At 45.6% G+C, this 20,949-nt stretch overlaps 1 protein-coding gene across 1 annotated transcript in view; it reads right to left on the bottom strand.

The window, feature by feature from the left end:
- The window catches only part of arsb (arylsulfatase B), an 86,659-nt gene that overhangs the window by 44,653 nt on the left and 21,057 nt on the right, over nt 1–20,949 (bottom strand). Inside the window, exons 2-4 of the mRNA XM_078214972.1 lie at nt 19,817–20,003; nt 18,269–18,459; nt 10,155–10,362 (exon numbers count right to left, since the gene is read on the bottom strand). Of these exons, the coding sequence (XP_078071098.1) occupies nt 10,155–10,362; nt 18,269–18,459; nt 19,817–20,003 (586 nt within the window). The remainder of the gene's footprint in view (nt 1–10,154; nt 10,363–18,268; nt 18,460–19,816; nt 20,004–20,949) is intronic.

The following is a 20,949-nucleotide window of genomic DNA, read 5'->3' on the forward strand; positions in this document are numbered from 1 at the left end:
TTCCTGTCCAGTTGGCCACCTTGCAGTTATGACAAAACCATTATCCCCCAAACCCTATCTCCGTTGCTCTCTCGTCAAAGATGCTGCCTGCCTGGCTCATCAAGAGTTTCCGTATTTCGGGGAGCAAAACAAAATCTCGATTGAGAGAGAGATAAATGTTTTGAATAAATGAAGCAACCACAGGTAACAGTGACTATTTAAAGCTGGAAACATTCAGCAGGTTGGGCAACATCTTTGGCAAGCGGAATAGAGAGAAAACAGTTAAATATAGTCAGATGACAAAGAGGGAGAATTTATGTACTCAAGGCTTGAGCTCGCATGGGCCTTTTCAGACTTGGGATCTTGCCACAATTTGCAGCTGTCCGTGTCAATCCCTGGCTTTACGTTGGTTCAGCAACTGTTCAGTTCAAAAAAAAGTGAAAGCCACCACTGTGTTCTGTTGGCTTTTGCCTTTATCCTTTCTTGCTCTTAGTGTCTGAAATTCACTGTTGAGTGGTATGAACAAAGAACAATGCAGCACGCAAACAGGCCCTGTGCCAAAATGTGGTTCCTATCCTTCTATTCACCTCCCGTTCAAGTGTCTATCAAGATACACCTTGAATTTTGCTAACGTGCCTGCTTCCACCACCTCCAGGCACCCACCACCACCCTCTGTGTGAAAAGTTTTCCCCACACATCTCCCCTAAACCTACCATCTCTCACCTTAAACCTGTGCTCTCTTGTAGTCGACCTTTTCAGCCAGGAAAAAAGCCTCTGACTATCCACCCTATACATGCCGCTCATAATTTTGTAGACTTCTATCAGTCGCCCCTCCGCCTTTCCAGTGAAAACAATCCAAATTTATCCAACCTTTCCTCATACCTAAAACCCTCCAGACCAGGCAACATCCTGGTAATCCTTCTTTGAACATAGAACATAGAACCGTACAGCACAGTACAGGCCCTTCGGCCCTCGATGTTGAGCCGAGCTTTGTCCGAAACCAAGATCAAGCTATCCCACTCCCTATCATTCTGGTGTGCTCCATGTGCCTATCCAATAACCGCTTAAATGTTCCTAAAATGTCCGACTCCACTATCACAGCAGGCAGTCCATTCCACACCCCAACTATTCTCTGAGTAAAGAACCTACCTCAGACATCCCTCCTATATCTCCCACCATGAACCTTATCGTTATGCCCCCTAGTAACAGCACCCTCTCCAAAGCATCCACATCCTTCTGGTGGTGTGGCGACCAGAACTGCATGCAATACTCCAAATGCGACCAAACTAAAAAGTTTTATGCAGCTGTAATATAACTTGCCAACTTTGATACCTGATGCCCCCCGGCAATGAAGGCAAGCAAGCTGTATGCTTTATCCACCCGTGTTGCCATTTTCAGGGATCTGTGGACCTGTATGCCCTATGATAATAGGAAAGTATATTGATGTTGGTAAAGGTAAGCTGAGTGGGACAGGAAGGGACAGGGAGTTTAATGGGAATTGTCCATGCAGGCAACAGAAGTAAAAATGATAAAACTGAAGTCACTTTATCTGTCGAGCTCCTGCAATAAAGTAGACAGTGACACAAATAGAAATAAATGGTTTCAATCTAATCACCATTGAGACATAATTACAAGGCGACCATGTTTGGGAAATAAATATCCTGGGATACACAGCATTTTGAAAAGACAGTGGGTATGGAAAAGGCATTTGGGGGGGGGGGGGGGGGGGGGGGGGCGGTGAGAGCCCTGTTAATAAAGGATGACATAAGGGCATTTGTGAGAAAGGATCTTGGTTCAGAGGACCAGAAAGTAGAATCAGTGGGTGGAGATTAGGAATAGCAAGGGTCCGAAAATGCAGATGGGAGCTGTTGAAAGGCCCCTAACAGTAGTTATACTGTTGGATGGAGCATTAAACAAGAAATTATTGGAGCTTGTAGCAAGAGAGTGTACAAAATTGTGGGGGACTTTAATCTTCATTAATACTGGGCCAATCAAACTGTCGAAGATGGTCTGGAAGAGGAGTTTGTAGAATGTTTTTGAGCCAGTTTCCTGGAGCAATATGTTGTGGAACCAACTAGGGATAAAGCTTTTTTTAGATCTCGTGTTGGGCAATGAGGCAGGTTCAATTAGTAATTTCATAATAAAAGATCCATTGGGAACTAGCGATCATAATACAACTAAATTCCACATCAAAGTTTGAAAATGACAATACTCCAATTACAAGCAGGAATATAAGCTTAAGCAAAGCCAGTGACATAGATATGAGGGGAGCGTTGGCTAAGATTGATGAAGTAAATGGGCTAAAAGGTATGCAGTAAATAGTGGGAAATATTTAAAGAAAGAATTCAAATTGTTTAACAAAAATACATTCCATTAAAAAACAAAAACTCAGTAAAAAAGAAGATCCATCTTGGCTTACCGAGCAGGTTAAGGATAGTGATAGATTAAAAGAAGAGGCTTATTGTCTTGCAAAGAATAGTCATAAGTCTGAGTGCTTTAGAAACCAACAAAAGGGTTGCCAAAATGTTCCTTAAAAAAGGGGAAAATAATAGAACATAAAAAAGCAAATCAGCCTGAAATATAAGAGGAGATTGTAGTACAAGTCTAGAAAAGAGAGTAGCTAAGCTAAAAAAGTAAAGAAAAAGTAGTTTATTTACTAGTCACAAGTAAGGCTTACATTAACACTGCAATGAAGTTACTGTGAAATTCCCCTGGAGAACATGCAAACTCTACACAGACAGTGACCCAAGCCGCGAATCGAACCCAGGACCCCAGCACTGTGAGGCTGGTCCCTTAGAAGCAGAGGCAGGAGAAATGCAAAGACATTGAACAAATATTTTGAGCCAGATTTTCATCTTCAAAACAGGAGTTGGGGGTTTTCCAGATCCCGCAATCCTGCCTGGGTTGTGGCGACCCCCACCCGTCCTATCTTCATGCTAGGGAGGCAGCTTTGTCACGGAGATGGACCAGCCAGCTCTCTAAAGGCTTTACGGAGTTGAAAACAGGCCCGGAGTCATAGAGTCATAGAGGTTTACAGCATGGAAACAGGCCCTTCGGCCCAACTTGTCCATGCCGCCCTTTGTTTTAAAAAAAAACCCTAAACTAATCCCAATTGCACGCATTAGGCCCATATCCCTCTATACCCATCGTACCCACGTAACTATCTAAATGCTTTTTAAAAGATAAAATTGTACCCGCCTCTACTACTACCTCTGGCAGCTTGTTCCAGACACTCACCACCCTCTGTGAAAAAATTGCCCCTCTGGACACTTTTGTATCTCTCCCCTCTCACCTTAAACCTATGCCTTCTAGTTTTAGACTCCCCTACCTTTGGAAAAGATATTGACTATCTAACTTGCCTGTGCCCCTCATAATTTTATAGACCTCTATAAGGTCACCCCTCAGCTCCCTACACACCAGAGAAAAAAGTCCCAGTCTATTCAGCCTCTCCTCATAACTCAACTCATCAAGTCCCGGTAGCATCCTAGTAAATCTTTTCTGCACTCTTTCTAGTTTAATAATATCCTTTCTATAATAGGGTGACCAGAATTGCACACAGTATTCCAAGTGTGGCCTTACCAATGTCTTGTACAACTTCAACAAGACGTTCCAACTCCTTATGGATGTGGAGGCAGACAAATCGTTTGCAGCCCCAATATTACGGCTTGCTTCTGACACCGTTGCTGGAAGATGAAACTGATGAGGAAGCAGACTCAGTACTGCAAACTCATCTCTGACCCATGTCATGTGAGTAGCAAACACTGGGGGCGTCACAGAGATTAGCATCCTACCTCAACGCCAGGGACCCGGGCTCGATTCCCAGCTTGGGTGACTGCGTGGAGTCTGTACACTCTCCCAGTGTCTGCGTGGGTTTCCTCCGGATGCTCCGGTTTCCTCCCACAGTCCAAAGGTGTACGGGTTAGGTGGAATCTGTGGAATTCTCTGCCAAGTGAAGCAGTTGAGGCTACCTCATTGAATGTTTTTAAGGCAAGGATAGATAAAGTTTTGAACAGTAAAGAAATTAAGGGTTATGGTGAGCGGGTGGGTAAGTGGAGCGGAGTCCACGAAAAAAATCAGCCATGATCTTACTGAATGGCGGAGCAGGCTCGAGGGACCAGATGGCCTACTCCTGCTCCTAGTTCTTATGTTCTTATTGGCCATGATAAGTTGTCCATAAGCGTCAGGGGGATTAGCAGGATAAATATATTGGGGTTACGGGGATAGGGCCTGGGTAGGATCATTGTTGGTACTGGCTTGATGGGCTGAATGACCTCCTTCTGCACTGTAGGGGTTCTATGATTCTCTGACTGTAAGTGTTGGCCAACAGGTTTTGAACCGTGGTAAAGTTGGCCCAGCATAATCTTATCCTATGGGAGCTACAAATCTCTTGTTGGCTGTTTCCACTCCTCACGAGACTGCCACACGCGTTGAGCCACTGCTGGCACTTGACCCTGCTGTCCTATCTGTACTCTGCAGGAATCATGAACAGCTTAGGATCTGCTCTCTGCATGCAGCCTTTACTCGTAAGACTTCTAATTCTAGGATATCACTGAAGGCATAAAACAAATGTGCCAAGTCCTGGTACGTCAAACTACCTGACACCTCACACCACTGTCACACTCCTTTGCACCTCATGGTCCAGTGGGCCCTGGCTGCTCATTAATCACTCTTACCATGCTGGTATGCAGACAACCATGGCAGCCAATTGTATGGGGCTTAGGTGAGACCACACTTGGGATACTGCGTACAGTTCTGGTCTCCATATTTAAGAAAGGATATACTTCTTTGGAGGTGGTGCAGTGAAGACTCACTAGATTGGTCCCTGGGATGCGAAGGTCGTCCTATGATGAGTGGCTGAATAAATTGGTATTTACTCTCCGGGGCTGAAGTTTAGAAGAGCGAGAGGTAATCCCGTTGAAATATTTAGGATTGTGATAGGGCTCGACAGGGCAGGTACGGAGACGTTGTTTCCCCTGGCTGAGGAATCTAGTCATGATGTGGAGATGCCGGCGTTGGACTGGGGTAAACACAGTAAGAAGTTTAACAACACCAGGTTAAAGTCCAACAGGTTTATTTGGTAGCAAAAGCCACACAAGCTTTCAGAGCTGCAAGCCCCTTCATCAGGTGAGTGACTCACCTGAAGAAGGGGCTTGCAGCTCCGAAAGCTTGTGTGGCTTTTGCTACCAAATAAACCTGTTGGACTTTAACCTGGTGTTGTTAAACTTCTTACTGAGGAATCTAGAACAGAGGGGGCAGTTTCAGTTTCAGGATAAGGGGCCAATCATTTAGGACTGAGATGAGCAGAAACTGTTTCGCTCAAAGGCTTGTGAATCTTTGGAATTCTCTACCCCAGAGGATCGTGGATGCTCCATCGGTGAATACATTTAAGGCTGGGACAGACAGATTTTTGATCCCTCAGGGAATTAAGGGATATGGAGAGAAGTTGGGAAAGTGAAGTCGAAAACCAAGATGGGATTTTCCGTGCGCTCCTGCGGCATGTTTCTCGGCAGCGGAAGCAGCATGCCTTCAGGGCGGCACGGTGGCACAGTGGTTAGCACTGCTGCCTGACCGCGCCAGGGACCCGGGTTCGATTCCCGGCTTGGGTCACTGTCCGTGTGGAGTTTGCACATTCTCCTCGTGTCTGCGTGGGTTTCCTCCGGGTGCTCCGGTTTCCTCCCACAGTCCGAAAGACGTGCTGGTTAGGTTGATTGGCCATGCTAAATTCTCCCTCAGTGTACCCGAACAGGCGCCGGAGTGTGTATTTTCACAGTAACTTCATTGCAGTGTTAATGTAAGCCTACTTGTGACTAATAAATAAACTTTAAAAACTTATGCCATTGGCCAGCGATGGGATCTGCTGGTCCTGGCATTGTCAGTGGGGATTCCTGTGGTGCGGACCCTCCGTTGCTGGGAAACCCGCGGTGGGAATTCTGATTATGATGCATAATAATGTACTTGAAGTGTGGTGTGGGGGTTCGCCATCGGAGGGGCTGGAAGATCCCGTCGGCGGGAACAGCCGTAGAATTCTGGCCCAAGACTAGCCATTATCCTAATAAATGGCAGAGCAGGCTCGATGGGCCGTATGGTCTACTCCTGCACCTATTTCTCCTGCTGTGTTCTTATGGTGTGTAGGAAGCTGTTTGAAATATTTGCAGTCACAGTGCGACGGAGCTTCCCGTGAAATGTTTTGAGAGCGTGGTCTACCTTGAACTCAGCAACTGAGGGAGGGGTGGGGAGGGTGGACAGAGGGGCACTTAGATGTTGTACATCTGAACTGTACCCAAGTGAAAAACAAAACAAATAGAAATTGAGCAAATATAAGCAAGTTTCAGATCAGGATACAGATGGGAAAGATTTTAAGAAAGGACATGTGAACAATAGTGTCTGTAGCATAACAGCCAAGAGTACAGGAAGAGTGCACAGACAGAACGGCAGACAAATCTTAGTCTCTATAATAACAATACAGTCTTCCAATCAAACCCCAGCTCCGTCTAGGACCTCTGCCAAGATGGGAACACAAACTATATAAACATGGGATTAAAAGTTCAGAATTCCTAAAGCAGGAAGATTGAAAAAAAAAAGCCACTTGGTTAAAAAAATCCCTATGGTGTATTTTGGGAGCCCATTTTCATCTCTTGATATACTGAGGCACCAGGTTGACCACAACAGTCGCTGTTCCTGTGTCCTCCGTGTAATCTTAAGAAACTAATATGCAATCGAACAGGGTCAACATTCTCCAGTGTCAGGTAAACTGACCCACAGTCATCGAGGAATCAAATGGAAACAAATTCTGGCTCAGGAAAACAAATCTTAAGATCAAATTGCTTTCAAATAACAAAACGATTCCACAATAGGCGAAGAAAATCCATATCTGCAGCAGAACAGATGCAATAAATATTCTAGAATTAAGCTGGTAAATTTATTTAAAGAGTGATTGTAAGACTTCCATCTTATAAAGTAAAGTTTATTTATTAGTGTCACATGTAGGCTTACATTAACACGGCAATGAAGTTACTGTGAAAATCCCCTAGTTGCCACACTCCGGAGCCTGTTCGGGTACACTGAGGGAGAATTTAGCATGGCCAATGTACCGAGGCAGCACGTCTTTCGGACTGTGGGAAGAAACTGGTGCACTCGGAGGAAACCCTCGCAGACACGGGGAGACCATGCAGATTCCGCACAGACAGTGACCCAAGCTGGGAATGGAACCGGCGCTATGAGGTAGCAGTGCTAACCACTGTGCCACCATACCGCCCCTGTGCCATCGTGCCACCCCTATATAGCACCTTCTCTAGCAACTTCCATATCACTGGATGTCTCAAAGTGCCTTACAGTAAATGACGTAGTCACGGTTGTAATGTAGGCAATGCAACAGCCAATGTGCGCACAGAAAGCTCCCAAAAACAACACTGAGATAATAACCAGATAATTTGTTTGTGTGACGTTGAATGAGGGATAAACATTGTTCAGGATGCCCATGGAATCTTTCACATTCACCCAGGGAGGAAGACAGGGCCTTAGTTTAATATCTGATCCAAACGACGGCACCCTCCAACAGTGCACGCTCGCTCAGTACTCAAGCCCTGGAGCAAGACTTGAATACAGAACGTTCAGAGGCGATAGGGCTACCAACCTGACCCATAGCTGGTATTTTTAAAATATCAATTTAGTTACAAGCTAGGCAAGCAACAGCAAAAGATGCAAGACACACGGCGCGAGGCATAGGTGAGCTTGTTGAGATGGTCATCACAGGGTCCCTGCAGTGCAGAAGGAGGCCATTCGGCCCATCGAGTCTACAATGGCTCTCTGACAAGAATATCTTACTCAGGCCCTCTCCCTCGCTCTGTTCCTGTAACCCCATACACTTACCATGGCTAATCCATCTAACCTACACATCTTGGGATACTAAGGGGCAATTTGGCATGACCAATCCACCTAACCTGCACATCTTTAGACTGTGGGAGGAAACCAGAGCACCCAGAGGCAACCCACGCAGACACTGGGAGAATGTGCAAACTCCACACAGACAGTCACCCAAGGCTGGAATTGAACCTGGGTCCCTGGTGCTGTGAGGCAGCAATGATAATCACTGTGCCGCCCCTGCTCTTGTGTAGGGTATAAGGGGCTAATGTCTTTATTGGAACATCATAGTGCTCACAAAAATGCTTAGGAAATGAAGGAAACTATGCATTATTCATTGAATGATGTGGCACATGCTGATGGTGCATTAATAAATTTTAACTCATTATGTTGTCATTTACATCAAGCATTAAGTTCGTGAAGAAACAAACATTTACCAAACATTTTCTTCATAAAATTACCAAGAAGTCTTATTAAATAACACTGTTTTGCCTGCTCCTACCTATAATAGCTTCTTTACACAAGTAGTACTGAGCATGTCATAGAATCATAGAATCCCTATAGTGCAGAAGAGGCCATTCAGCCCATTGAGTCTGCACCGACTCTGATAGAATACCTGACCCAGGCCCAAACCTGCCCTATCCCCGTAACCCCACACATTTACAATGGCTAATCCATCTAACCTACACATCTTTGGACTGTGGGAGGAAACCGGAGCACCCGGAGGAAACCCATGCAGACACGGGGAGAACGTGCAGGCTTCACAGTCACCCAAGGCCGGAATTGAACCCGGGTCCCTGGAGCCGTGAGGCAGCAGTGCTAATCACTGTGCCACCGAGGAAATTGCTTGGAAGGGGTAACAAGGTCTAACCTTGTCAGAAATCAGTCAGTTTGGGCGGAAATAAAAACCACGAACCTGGGATAGTTCAGCTATTCACATTACATCAGTTTAATCATAGTGTCTAACTACCACACAACTCCTAGAATTGGCACAAGCACAAAAAAAAGGACAATTTTCGATGGAGTTGATGCCAACAGTTCAGGGCCTCCAAAAGGCAGATTCTGATGTTTTGGGAACACCACCACCTGCCAGTCCCCCTCCAAGCCACACACCATCCTGACCTGGAAATATATCGGCCTTCCTTCACTCACTAGGTCACAATCCTGAAACTCTCTTCCTAACAGCACTGTGGGTGTACCTACACCACACTGACTGCAACGTTTCAAGGCGGCCCATTACCACCACCTTCTGAAGGGCAATTAGGGATGGGTAATAAATACTGGCCCACATCACGTGAAAGGATAAACAAAAATGTTGGATATTCAAGTGCTTCCAGCGGATTTTGCACACAGATCAGTAACTACAGTCAGGACTCAGTTGCAGTAAGTATGCAGTCGCACAGCAACAAGCGAGTAGGTAGCCCTCAAGTTGTTACCTGTATTAGAATTTTATATGTTTCAGGGAGATTGTCTCTCATCCTTGTAAACTGTAGTGAATACAGGCACGGTCAAACCAATCTCTCCCCACAGGACAGTCCCACCAACCCTGGTATCAGCCTAGTGAACCTCCGCTGCACTCCCTCTAAGGCAAGGATATCTGCTTGTAGGTGATGTGAAACAATAGGTCACAGTTTTAGGACAAGGGGTGACAGATTTAAAGCAGAGATGAGGAGAAATTATTTGAGTCGGTGGAATTCACTACCCCAGAGCTCCTCAAGGGTGGATGCTGGGATATTGAGTAAATTTAAGGAAGAGGTGGACAGATTTTTAATTAGTGAAGGTCTGAAGGGTTATGGTGAACGGGCAGGTAAGTTAAGACTGAGATGAGATCAGCCATGATCGTATTAAATGGCAGAGGAGGCTCGAGGGGCCGAATTGCCTGCTCCTAGTTCTTATGATTCTTCTGACATCCTATACCATGGAACATGCAACTGCCTTCCTCCACGGGAATTCCCTTCAATTACAGAACCATATGAAAACCTCCAACTCTCATATTTTCACTCTACGTCAACTCGTTAAGTTAAACCCACCCACTTGCCAGTTCATGGCAAGACAGTGAAACTTTAATTTGGGAATCTGCACAAACATGATGGTCTGCCTCTCAAATACAATCAGTAGCGATCTGGAAGCAGAGTGTCCACTTGTGCTCTTAGTAATAGAATACTCCGAGTGGCAAAGGAACTGCAATGATCTGCAATTCTTTACAGTCCGTGTAACCTGTTGCGGGATGAAGCTCGGCACAACATCGTGGGCCGAAGGGCCTGTTCTGTGCTGTACTGTTCTATGAAGCATTAGTCCCTAGTCCCTTGCCTTACCCGTGGAGAAGATCAAGACCGTATTGTTCCAGAATCCGTATTTCTGCAGAGCTCCAGTGATGTTCCCCACAGCTTCATCCATCACTGACACCATTCCTGCATACTGACGCCTTTGCTCATCGTGGATAAAACTGTATGGCTTCGTGTACTCCTCAGGCACTTGAAGAGGTAAGTGAACTGACTGGAAGGGCAGGTACAGAAACAGAGGCTGCAACAGAGCACAGGGTGCAGAAAGGTTACTGGGGCAGTGAAGGATTATACAAGCGATAATTACAGATCATCTGATTGGAAGCCAAGGAAGCTCTTGTGTTTGAATGTCAGGCTGCCAATTGATTCAGCCCATCGACTGACTGATGGCCTGATTGGTCCTTGAAAGCTTTTTGTTGTCAAGGCCAGACCAGGCAGAAGGTAAGTCGCTCTCTATCTGAGATGCTGTTGCTTACTTAGTCTTTGACAACCATCATAATTAATTCTGCCACATAGACTCATACAGTAATTGAGTATACAGTATAGGATTGAGGCGGACTGAAAAGATTGAGTATGTGGACATTAAGAAAGAGGATGTGTTGGAAATTTTGAATAGCATCAAGATAGATAAGTCGCCGGGACCGGATGGGATGTACCCCAGGTTACTGTGGGAGGCGAGGGAAGAGATTGCAGAGCCTCTGGCGATGATCTTTGCGTCGTCGATGGAGACAGGAGAGGTTCCGGAGGATTGGAGGATGTGGTTCCTATATTCAAGAAAGGGAATAGGGATAGCCCAGGAAATTACCGACCGGTGAGTCTAACCTCAGTGGTTGGTAAGTGGATGGAGAAGATCCTGAGGGACAGGATTTATGAACATTTAGAGAAGTTTAGTATGCTCAAAAGTAGTCAGCACGGCTTTGTCAAAGGCAAATCGTGCCTTACGAGCCTGGTGGAGTTCTTTGAAAATGTGACTAAACACATTGACAAAGGAAAAGCGGTAGATGTGGTTTACATGGACTTCAGCAAGGCGTTCAATACGGTCCCCCAAGCAAGACTTCTCAAGAAAGCGAGAGGGCATGGGATCCAAGGGGCTGTTGCCTTGTGGATCCAGAACTGGCTTGCCTGCAGAAGGCAGAGAGTGGTTGTAGACGAGTCTTTTTCTGAATGGAGGTCGGTCACCAGTGGAGTGCCCCACGGATCTGTTCTGGGACCCTTGCTGTGTCATTTTCATAAATGACCTGGATGAGGAAGTGGAGGGATGGGTTGGTAAGTTTGCCGGCGACACGAAGGTTGGTGGTGTTGTGGATAGGTTGGAGGGATGTCAGAAGCTGCAGCGTGACATAGATAGGATGCAAGACTGGGCGGAGAAGTGGCAGATGGACTTCAACCCGGATAAATGTGTAGTGGTCCATTTTGGCAGGTCAAATGGGATGATGGAGTATAATATCAAGGGTAAGACTCTTAGCAGTGTAGAGAATCAGAAAGACCTTGGGGTCTGGGTCCATAGGACTCTTAAATCGGCCTCGCAGGTAGAGGAGGTGGTTAAGAAGGCGTATGGTATGCTGGCCTTCATCAATTGAGGAATTGAGTTTAGGAGTCGGGAGATAATGATGCAGCTTTATAAGACCCTCGTCAGACCCCACTTGGAGTACTGTGCTCAGTTCAGTTCAGTTCAGGAGGGATGTGGAAATGATTGAAAGGGTGCAGAGAAGATTTACAAGGATGTTGCCTGGATTGGTTGGCATGCCTTATAAGGATAGGCTGAGGGAGCTCGGTCTTTTCTCCTTGGAGTGACAAAGGATGAGAGGTGACCTGATAGAGGTGTACAAGATGTTGAGAGGTATAGATCGGGTGGATTCTCGGAGGCGTTTTCCCAGGGCTGAAATGGCTGCTACAAGAGGACACATGTTTAAGGTGCTGGGGTGTAGGTACAGAGGAGATGTCAGAGGTAAGTTTTTCACTCAAAGGGTGGTGGGTGAGTGAAATCGGCTGCCGTCAGTGGTGGTGGAGGCAAACTCGATAGGGTCTTTTAAGAGACTTGTGGATGAGTATACGGAACTTAATAGGATTGAGGATTATAGGTAAGCCTATATATAAGCCTAGGTAGGTAGGGAAATGACCGGCGCAACTTGTGGGCCGAAGGGCCTGTTTGTGCTGTATTTTTTCTATGTTCTATGTTCTAAAGAAGGAGCCATTCACCAATCATGCCTGTGTTAGCTCTTTGTAAAGAACTATCTAATTTGTCCTGCTCTTTCTCCAAAGGCCGACAATTGTTTTCTTTTTCCGGTACATTGCTAATTCCCTTTTGAAGGTTACAGCTTCCAAAGCCCTTTCAGTCTGTGCAATCCAGACTCGCTGCGTAAGAAATTCTCATCTCTCTTCTTCGTCCTCAACCTGTGTTCTCTGGTTATTGACCTGGCTGTCAGTGGAAACAGTTTCGTCAAAACCCTCCATAATGCTGAGAACCTCCAGTAAATCTCCCTTTAACCTTTCTTGCTCCATAGAGAGCAATCTGGTCACCAACCCTTCCACATGGAAAGCAGCTCATGGAATCAGAGAAGGTTTACAGAAGAGGCCACTTGGCCCATCATGTCCATGCTGACCAAAAAAGTCACTCAGCCCAGCCTAAGCCCCAGTTTCCAGCATTTGCTCCGTAACCCTGCAGGTGACAGCACTCGAGGTGAATATCCAGGTACTTTTAAAAAATGAGTTGAGGGTTTCTGTCGTTCAGGCAATGAAAGAATCCCATAACCCTCTGGATGAAAAAATGTTTCCTCATCTCCGCACAAATCACTTTAAATCTCTGCCCCCTAGTCACTAACCTCTCTGCTAAAGTAAATAGACTCTTTACACCCACTCTATCTAGGCCCCTCACAATTTTGTACTTCTCAATCAAATCTCCCCTCAGCCTCCTCCTTCCATTCAAGGAGGACACCAGCCAATCTAACCTTTCCTCAGAGCTACAATTTCCCTGTCCTGGCAACATCCTAGTAAATCTCCTTTGTGCCCTCTCTAATTCTGTTACATTCTTGCTGTAACGAGGTGATCATACCTGCACACAGTCTTCAGGTTGTGACCATAATAATGTTTTATATTGTTCCAGCATAACCTCCCTGCCTTGACTAATAAAAAAAGGATTCCCGATGCCTTCGTAACCACACAATCAACCTGTCCTGCTACCTTCACAGACCTGTGGAGATTCACTCCAAGGTCCCTTGCTTCCTCTATACCTTGCTTTTCCCCTATTTATTGTGTAATCCATAGAAAGCATTCTTTCTGGTTGTATCACAGCTTGGTATGGCTCCTGCTCTGCCATCCATTCTTCCATCCATTGACTCTGTCTACACTTCCCGCTGCCTCGGGAAAAGCAGCCAGCATAATTAAGGACCCCACGCACCCCGTACATTCTCTCTTCCACCTTCTTCCATCGGGAAAAGATACAAAAGTCTGAGGTCACATACCAACCAACTCAAGAACAGCTTCTTCCCTGCTGCTGTCAGACTTTTGAATGGACCTACCTTGCATTAAGTTGATCTTTCTCTACATCTAGTTATGACTGTAACACTACATTCTGCACACTCTCGTTTCCTTCTCTATGAACGCTATGCTCTGTCTGTGTAGCATGCAAGAAACAATACTGCGTATTAACACTGTGTACTAATACATGTGACAAAAATAAGTAAATCAAATCCTTTCCCTTGTTTGACTTCCCCAAATGCATCACCTCACACTTCTCAGGGTTGAATCCACTTTCCACATTCTGGCCTAGCTGACCATTTCCTCCTCATTAACAGGACCCTTCATGCTTTAGAACACTTCTTTAAAAAATAAAACTTCTTTCACGGGAAGTAGGCATCTCTGACAAGGTCAGCATTTATTGGCCACACTAATTGCCCCAACTGTTAGGCCATTTCAGAGAGCACTTTGCTGGCTCTGGAGTCACACATATAGGCTTTAACAGATCTCCTTCCCAAAAGGACATTCTTAAAAATTCATTAATGGGAGGTGGGCATTGCTGGGCCAAGAATTTGTTGCCCATCCTTAATTTCCCCTGAAGTGAGTGGCTTGCCAGGCCTTTTAAGAGTTACATGTAGGCCAGAACAGGCAAGGACAGCAGATTTCATAAAAATCATAGAATCCCTACTGTGCAGAAGGAGGCCATTCTGCCCATCAAGTCTGCACCAACTCTCTGACAGAGTGTCTCATCCAGGCCCACCCCCTGCCCCACATATTTATCCCGCTGTGCCCCTGACCTACACATCTTGAGAAACTAAGGGGAAATTCAGCACGGCCAATCCACCTAACCTGGGCTGTGGGAGGAAACTGCAGCACCCAGAGGAAACCCAAGCAGACACGGGGAGAACATGCAAACTCCACACAGACAGTGACCCAAGCCGGGAATCGAACCCGGATTCACGGCTCTGTGAGGCAGCAGTGCTAACCACTGTGCCACCGTGCCGACTTAAAGGGAGGGGACATTAATGAAACAGATGGGTTTTTATGACAATCGACAATGGTTCATTGGTCATCATTAAACTTTTAACAGATTAATTTAATTAGCTGAATTTAAAATCCCCATCTGCCATGGTGGGATTTGAACTTTTATCTCCAGATCATTAGGCTGGGACTTTGGATTACCATTCCAGGGACCTGACCACTATGATACTTGATTGGGTCAAAATCCTGGAACTCCCTTCCAAATAGCACTGTGGGTGTACCTACATGACAGGGGCTGCAGCGTATCAAGAAGGCAGATCACCACCACCTTCTCAAGGGCAATTAGGGATGAGCAATAAATGCTGGCCTAGACAGTGATGCCCACATCCCATGGATTAATAAAAAAAATACTGCAGCCCTATAATAAATAGTAAACCTCCATGAAATCGCCCCTTAATCTTATTACCTTAAGGCGGACAACCCCAATTCCTCCACTGTCTCCATGTGAACTGAAGTCCCACATCACTGGTCTCATTCTTGTAAATGACCTCTGCACTCATTCCAAGGTCTCAATATCCTTCCTAAAGGACGGGCTCCAGCATGGAAACAATACTCCAGCTGAGGCCTAACCGGCAATTTATAAATGTTTAGCATAACTTCCTTGCTTTTGTGTTCACTGCCTCGACTTATTAAGCCAGGGTCCTGTACGTCTTTTCTTTTAAACAGTCCCATCAACTTCAAAGACTGGTTGGTATATGTGAACTCCCAGCTTACTTGTGTACATGCACCTCCTTAAAAACTGCACCACTTAGAATCTAGATAACTGCGGCACAAGAGAGAGAAATTTAAAGATCAAAACAAAAGAACTCCAATGTTTTAAAAAGAGAGATTTTGTTTCCCGAGTTACATTTTAGGAATTTTTGGTCAGTCTATTCAATAAATAGACCGCAGTATCCAGAATAAGGCCAATCGCAATGCAATTTGAAGGAATGCCACACACAAGTTAATTGTACCAATTTGGGAGAGAAGAGTAATGGAAAGGAATATTTACCAAGTCCAGCAGTGAAACCTCAAGAAAGCGGCAAATGCGGTTTAAGATGAGAGGGGACAGATACAAAAGGGCCCAGAGGGGCAATTTTTTCACACAGAGGGTGGTGAGTGTCCGGAACAAGCTGCCAGAGGTAGTAGTAGAGGTAGGTACAACTTGGTCTTTTAGAAACCATTTAGACAGTTACATGAGTAACATAGGTATAGAGGGATATGGGCCAAATGTGGGCAATTGAGATTAGCTTGGGGTTTATCAAAAAAAAGGGTGGCATGGACAAGTTGGGCCGAAGGGCCTGTTTCCATGCTGTAAACCTCTATGACTCTAAATAAACAGGTCTATAAAATAATGAGGGGCATAGATCAACTAGATAGTCAATATCTTTTCCCAAAGGTAGGGGAGTCTAAAACTAGAGGGCAGAGGTTTAAGGTGAGAGGGGAGAGATACAAAAGGGTCCAGAGGGGCGATTTTTTCACACAGAGGGTGGTGTCTGGAACAAGCTGCCAGATGCAGTAGTAAAGGCAGGTACAATTTTGTCTTTTAAAAAGTGTTTAGACAGTTACATGGGTAAGATGGGTATAGAGGGATATGGGCCAAATGCGGGCAATTGGGACTAGCTTAGATGTTTAAAAAAAAAAGGGCGGCATAGACAAGTTGGGCCGAAGGGCCTGTTTCCATGCTGTAAACCTCAATGACTCTAAACCCGTAAATACAAGTCACATGGCCATGAAATCTGCATGCTGTAGTGCAACTGTATCTGTGCCTAGCCTGATTATTTCTTGCCATTTCTTAAAACATAAAAATAAGGAACAAATCTTGCGTAGACCATGGAAATGACAGGAGAACAATTTACAGGCTCAATATTTTGTACTTGCCTCAATGTTGTTTCAAAGAAATGAAAATCGGTATCCGAGGTTTCAGATAATTCGATGGCCTTTTCTGGGGATTTTGAGAGAATCAGAGGTCATTTGATCTCAGGGAATTAAAAATTAAAACAGTCCAGCTTGGTGTTGACTTACTCTCAGCACGTCAGACAACAGGAGGACAGGTGTAATCCACATGAGCAACACACACATATCCACGTGCTTCCCAAATTCAGCTCTCATCCTGAGCCCAGCAAGGTTTCAGACCCTTGTGTGAGCTATCTGGCCTGGGATAACTGGCATCTGAGAAAACAGGTGGACCTGTGAATGAAGGCATCATGTCATCATCGGGGGCAGGCCCATCAACTCCCCCCCCCCACCCCACTCACTGACCAATTGAGGCCCTTAAGTGGACAATTATTCCCTCATCCAGCCATTGCTCCTATTTAACAGGTGAGGCCTGTGCCCGATGTGTAGCTCGGCAAGTCTCAGGTAGTTTTTCTTTTATTTTAATTCTGGCTCGAGTTTCTGCAACTGAGATTGGACCTAAATGGCATGACTTTGTGGTACTTTTCACCAAGGTCTATCGAGTTAGCAGGAAGTGAGGGTAGAAATCCAGCAGTCAGACTTTTACAAAGTCAAGCAATACAAAGACAGCTGAAATATGAAGTGAGGGGGAGGATGAGGGGGAACTGGTGGGTGAGGGGGCCTCCTTCCCAGCTGCCCCCGCCCCGTGCAAAATCAGTAGCTCCCACTGCTCCCCCCACCAACAGTTTTGTCCACCCTCCCTCTCTGCCCTATCCATAATGCCCTCTCCCACACATCCAGGCCTGTCAACCCTGATGAAATCCCACCCTTTTCTGATTAAAGGGAGGTTGTCCGGAAAATGAGTTCACCCTAGGGATCCCCCACCATCAGCGTGCGCCCCACGTTCAATTTTTGCATAATCTTTATCCTCAAGAAGCACTTTGATCAAAACAAGACAAGCAGCCAATCCTGGCTGCACTCAGATGTGTTGTCTTCCTTTGAAATCCTTTGTTCTCGTTCCATACGGTTACCCTGACCTCCATGCTGTTGACTTAGTTACAACATTCAACTACTCTGGGTTAATTATTTCACCGCGGAGGTTGTTTCACCTCGGATATCTAGCCCACCACCACTCTGAATTTCAACCTCTTCCTTCTGTGTTTCGCTTTCACAACTTCATTGTTCTTTACAGCTACTTTCCTACCTTTGCAGATCATTCTTTAAACTTAAAAGGAAGTCCTCTTGTTTAGTACATATTTGTTTAAAAATATTGTTCTACAAGGTGTCTCTTTTCTGACTTGCTTTATGAATGACAGGTTGTCAAGTGAAGTACGGAAAATGGACCAAAAACAGGAAATGCTGGAAAATCTCAGCAGGTCTGACAGCATCTGTGGGGAGCGAATAGAGCCAATGTTTCGAGTTTAGATGACCCCCCCAACAGAGCTAAGGACAAAGAGAATCAGCAGAGATTTATACGACGAGGGTGAGGGGGTTGGCGTCTGGAATTGGACAAAGGGAATGTAACTGAGGATGAAGGAGACGGAGAAAGATGCTAAAAGTGTCCATTAAGTGACCAGAATGTGTGAATGGCAGAAGGGAGGTATAGATGGTTAAGGGACTGCCTGGGGATTATGGCAATTGCCAAAATGGACAATCTTAGCAGGTACTCAGTTTCGTGAGAATCTGGTTTCAAAGTCCTCTTTCTGGCCACCATAAAGAATACCAAGCTGCCGTAACCAAGCAACCCTCTTAAATTTTCTATGACGTGTACCAACCTTTGCAGGGTCATGTTTGGATAGAAGTTCAGTGGCTTTCTGTGTAAATAGATGGGTCGAATACCAGTTTGTGAAGCCAAGGGCAGCCTCCTCCCCGTTACGCAAGTCCAATGCGCAGCGAGTGATGTTTAGCGGGGCAATGAAATAACACCGGTCGTGAGTGTAATAATTCTCACTGCCCAACAAGTAACCTAAAGTGTAAAAGAAACAGTTATTGAAGCAACACAATGCCCCTTGTGTTGATGGAATGTTATTAAGATTGTTATGGAACATTATCAGCTTGCATGATAACATGATGATCCAAGGGTAAATTAAAAAGGTGCATTAGCCAAAGTTCCAAACCAAATGCATTATTAACACTTCACATCTTTACAACAAAAAAATGCTTAGTAAAATGGAAAGGAAAAGGTTGTCTCTAATTGATAGCGTCCTCAATGGCTAAATGGGGCGGCACGGTGGCAGTGGTTAGCACTGCTGCCTCACAGCACCAGGGACCCGGGTTCGATTCCTGGCTTGGATCACTGTCTGTGCGGAGTCTGTACATTCTCCCCATGTCTGTGTGGGTTTCCTCCAGATGCTCCGATTTCCGCCCACAGTCCGAAAGAGGTGCTGGTTAGGTGCATTGGCCATGCTAAATTCTCCCTCAGTGTACCTGAACAGGCGCTGGAATGTGGCGACGAGGGAATTTTCACTTCACTGGTGTTAGTGTAAGCCTACTTGTGACACTAATAAGCTAACTTGAAAATGAACAGGCGCACCAACGTGAGCAGCACAGCTCGGGCCTAAGTTCCAGCTTCAGTCCCTGTTCTGCACTGAATTAGCTGATCTGAGCCAGAGTGGACCTCAGTGTCTCTAAGATGTGACAGTGGAGGCAAGCAGGGCAGGGGGGCGGGGGGGGGGGGGGGGGGGGGGGGGGGGGGTGTCTTGGGGAAAAGAAGAGGAAAGATAGCCAGGATGCTGTAGAGGGGAAAAGAAGAGGAAAGATAGCCAGGATGCTGTAGAGGCTGGTGTGGCTAAATGTGGCAGCTCGATTGGGTTCAGCACATTAACAGTGACCCTTAGCTGAGACACCCAGCAAAAGTATTGAGAACGGGGGAAATATACAGAGCAAAGAGAAGTTTAAAAAAAAACCTCAACAGCAAAACTGTAGTGCATAGAAGTGATGATTAAACTCAAATCTTACTGTGCTACACACTATGTGACCGGGTCACCATATGACTGAGTGGGTACAGCTGAAACATTCTTTCTGGTGTTTAAAACTGGTGCAGCCGACGATGTTACTGTGTGAAAAATATTTCCTGGGAAGAGGTAGTGATGAAGTTGGCATCTCAGTGCACCTTTTGTAGTGAAACTATCCCACTTGCGACCAAAGCGAGTCTCTACAGGAGTAACACTGTAACTTTACAAGTGCATGGACAAAGGTGGACTAGCTTCACCTCTGTCCATGCACTTGTAAAGTTACAGTGTGAGGTGAACTAGCTTCACCTCAGACAGAAAGAATGTCCTGACCATTAAAACCATGCAGTGAACTGAAAAAAACGTAGTTACCAAAATAGGAATCAAATCCTCTTTGTGTTGGGAGGCACTCTTTCTTGTACATGCCCAAGTGCCATTTGCCCACCATGTGGGTGCTATACCCAGCCTCTTTGAGCAGTTGAGGTAGCAGCTTTTCATCTACTGGGTGACAGTGTGGTTGACAAGGCCAGATGATCTCATGTTGTAAACCTGTGTGGATCTGGAGAGAAACCATGAATAATTAAGGTGCAGATGGCTGTGTGTGAAAGCACTGTTGCTACGCAACGCACGACAACGCCGTATAATAATTAGCTGGGGGTCCATTTCCTTCTTCACAACGTACAGAAAATGAGGCTAGAGGATTTGACAATATTTTAACGATATTGTTCAGAGTGATCTCTTTCAGTTCCCTCGCCTAGTACTTCTTTACGCGGCTTGGTGCTCAGCTTAATAATGTGCCTGGACCCTGGGATGTCTTACTATTTGAAGGGCGCTGCGTAAATGAAAGTTCCTGTTGTTTGATGCTGTAATATTTCGTGTTAAGATTGCTGTACAACATCCACCACAGTGTACAAGATTCTCGTGAAGCATTTTAATTTAGACACGAGCGTGAATGGCTAAAGTAACTGTTATGAACACAAATTTTATAAGGTTATGTTTTAAACTGTCTCTTCAATTTAATAAAATAGGTCATTGAAGAGAGTAATGACAATCTGTTAATGAGTTCAACCTGGTAACAGGCCAAGTGGGCTTGGTTGCCATGGGGACAAGAGTAAATCGAAGCAAGGCGCAAAATGAAACAAAGGCAAGAGCAGCCGCGGCTGACTGTGGACAGACTTTCTGGGAGGGATCTTCCGCCTCTGTTTTGGGGGGAAGGGGGGGGGGGGGGGTGACGTGAATGGCAGAGGGGGCAAAGAATCAAGAGGTAGTCCCAAAGTAGCTTTTAAACCAGGGGATTTCCCTGCCTGATTGTTCCCATTCATGACGTAATGGGAATCCTGACTATTGAACGAATGCAAACATGATCATCAGGCAGCACACACCACCTCTCCACCTCTCCACCTCTCCACCCCCCCCCCCCCCCCCCCCACCATGATACATTGTACATTCACGTCGGTGTGAGGGCTCACCCATCTGAATCACAACAAGTCCCCCAAGATATACAC

The sequence above is a fragment of the Mustelus asterias genome, chromosome 6 (genome assembly GCF_964213995.1).
Source record: "Mustelus asterias chromosome 6, sMusAst1.hap1.1, whole genome shotgun sequence".
Taxonomy (NCBI): Eukaryota; Metazoa; Chordata; class Chondrichthyes; order Carcharhiniformes; family Triakidae; genus Mustelus; species Mustelus asterias.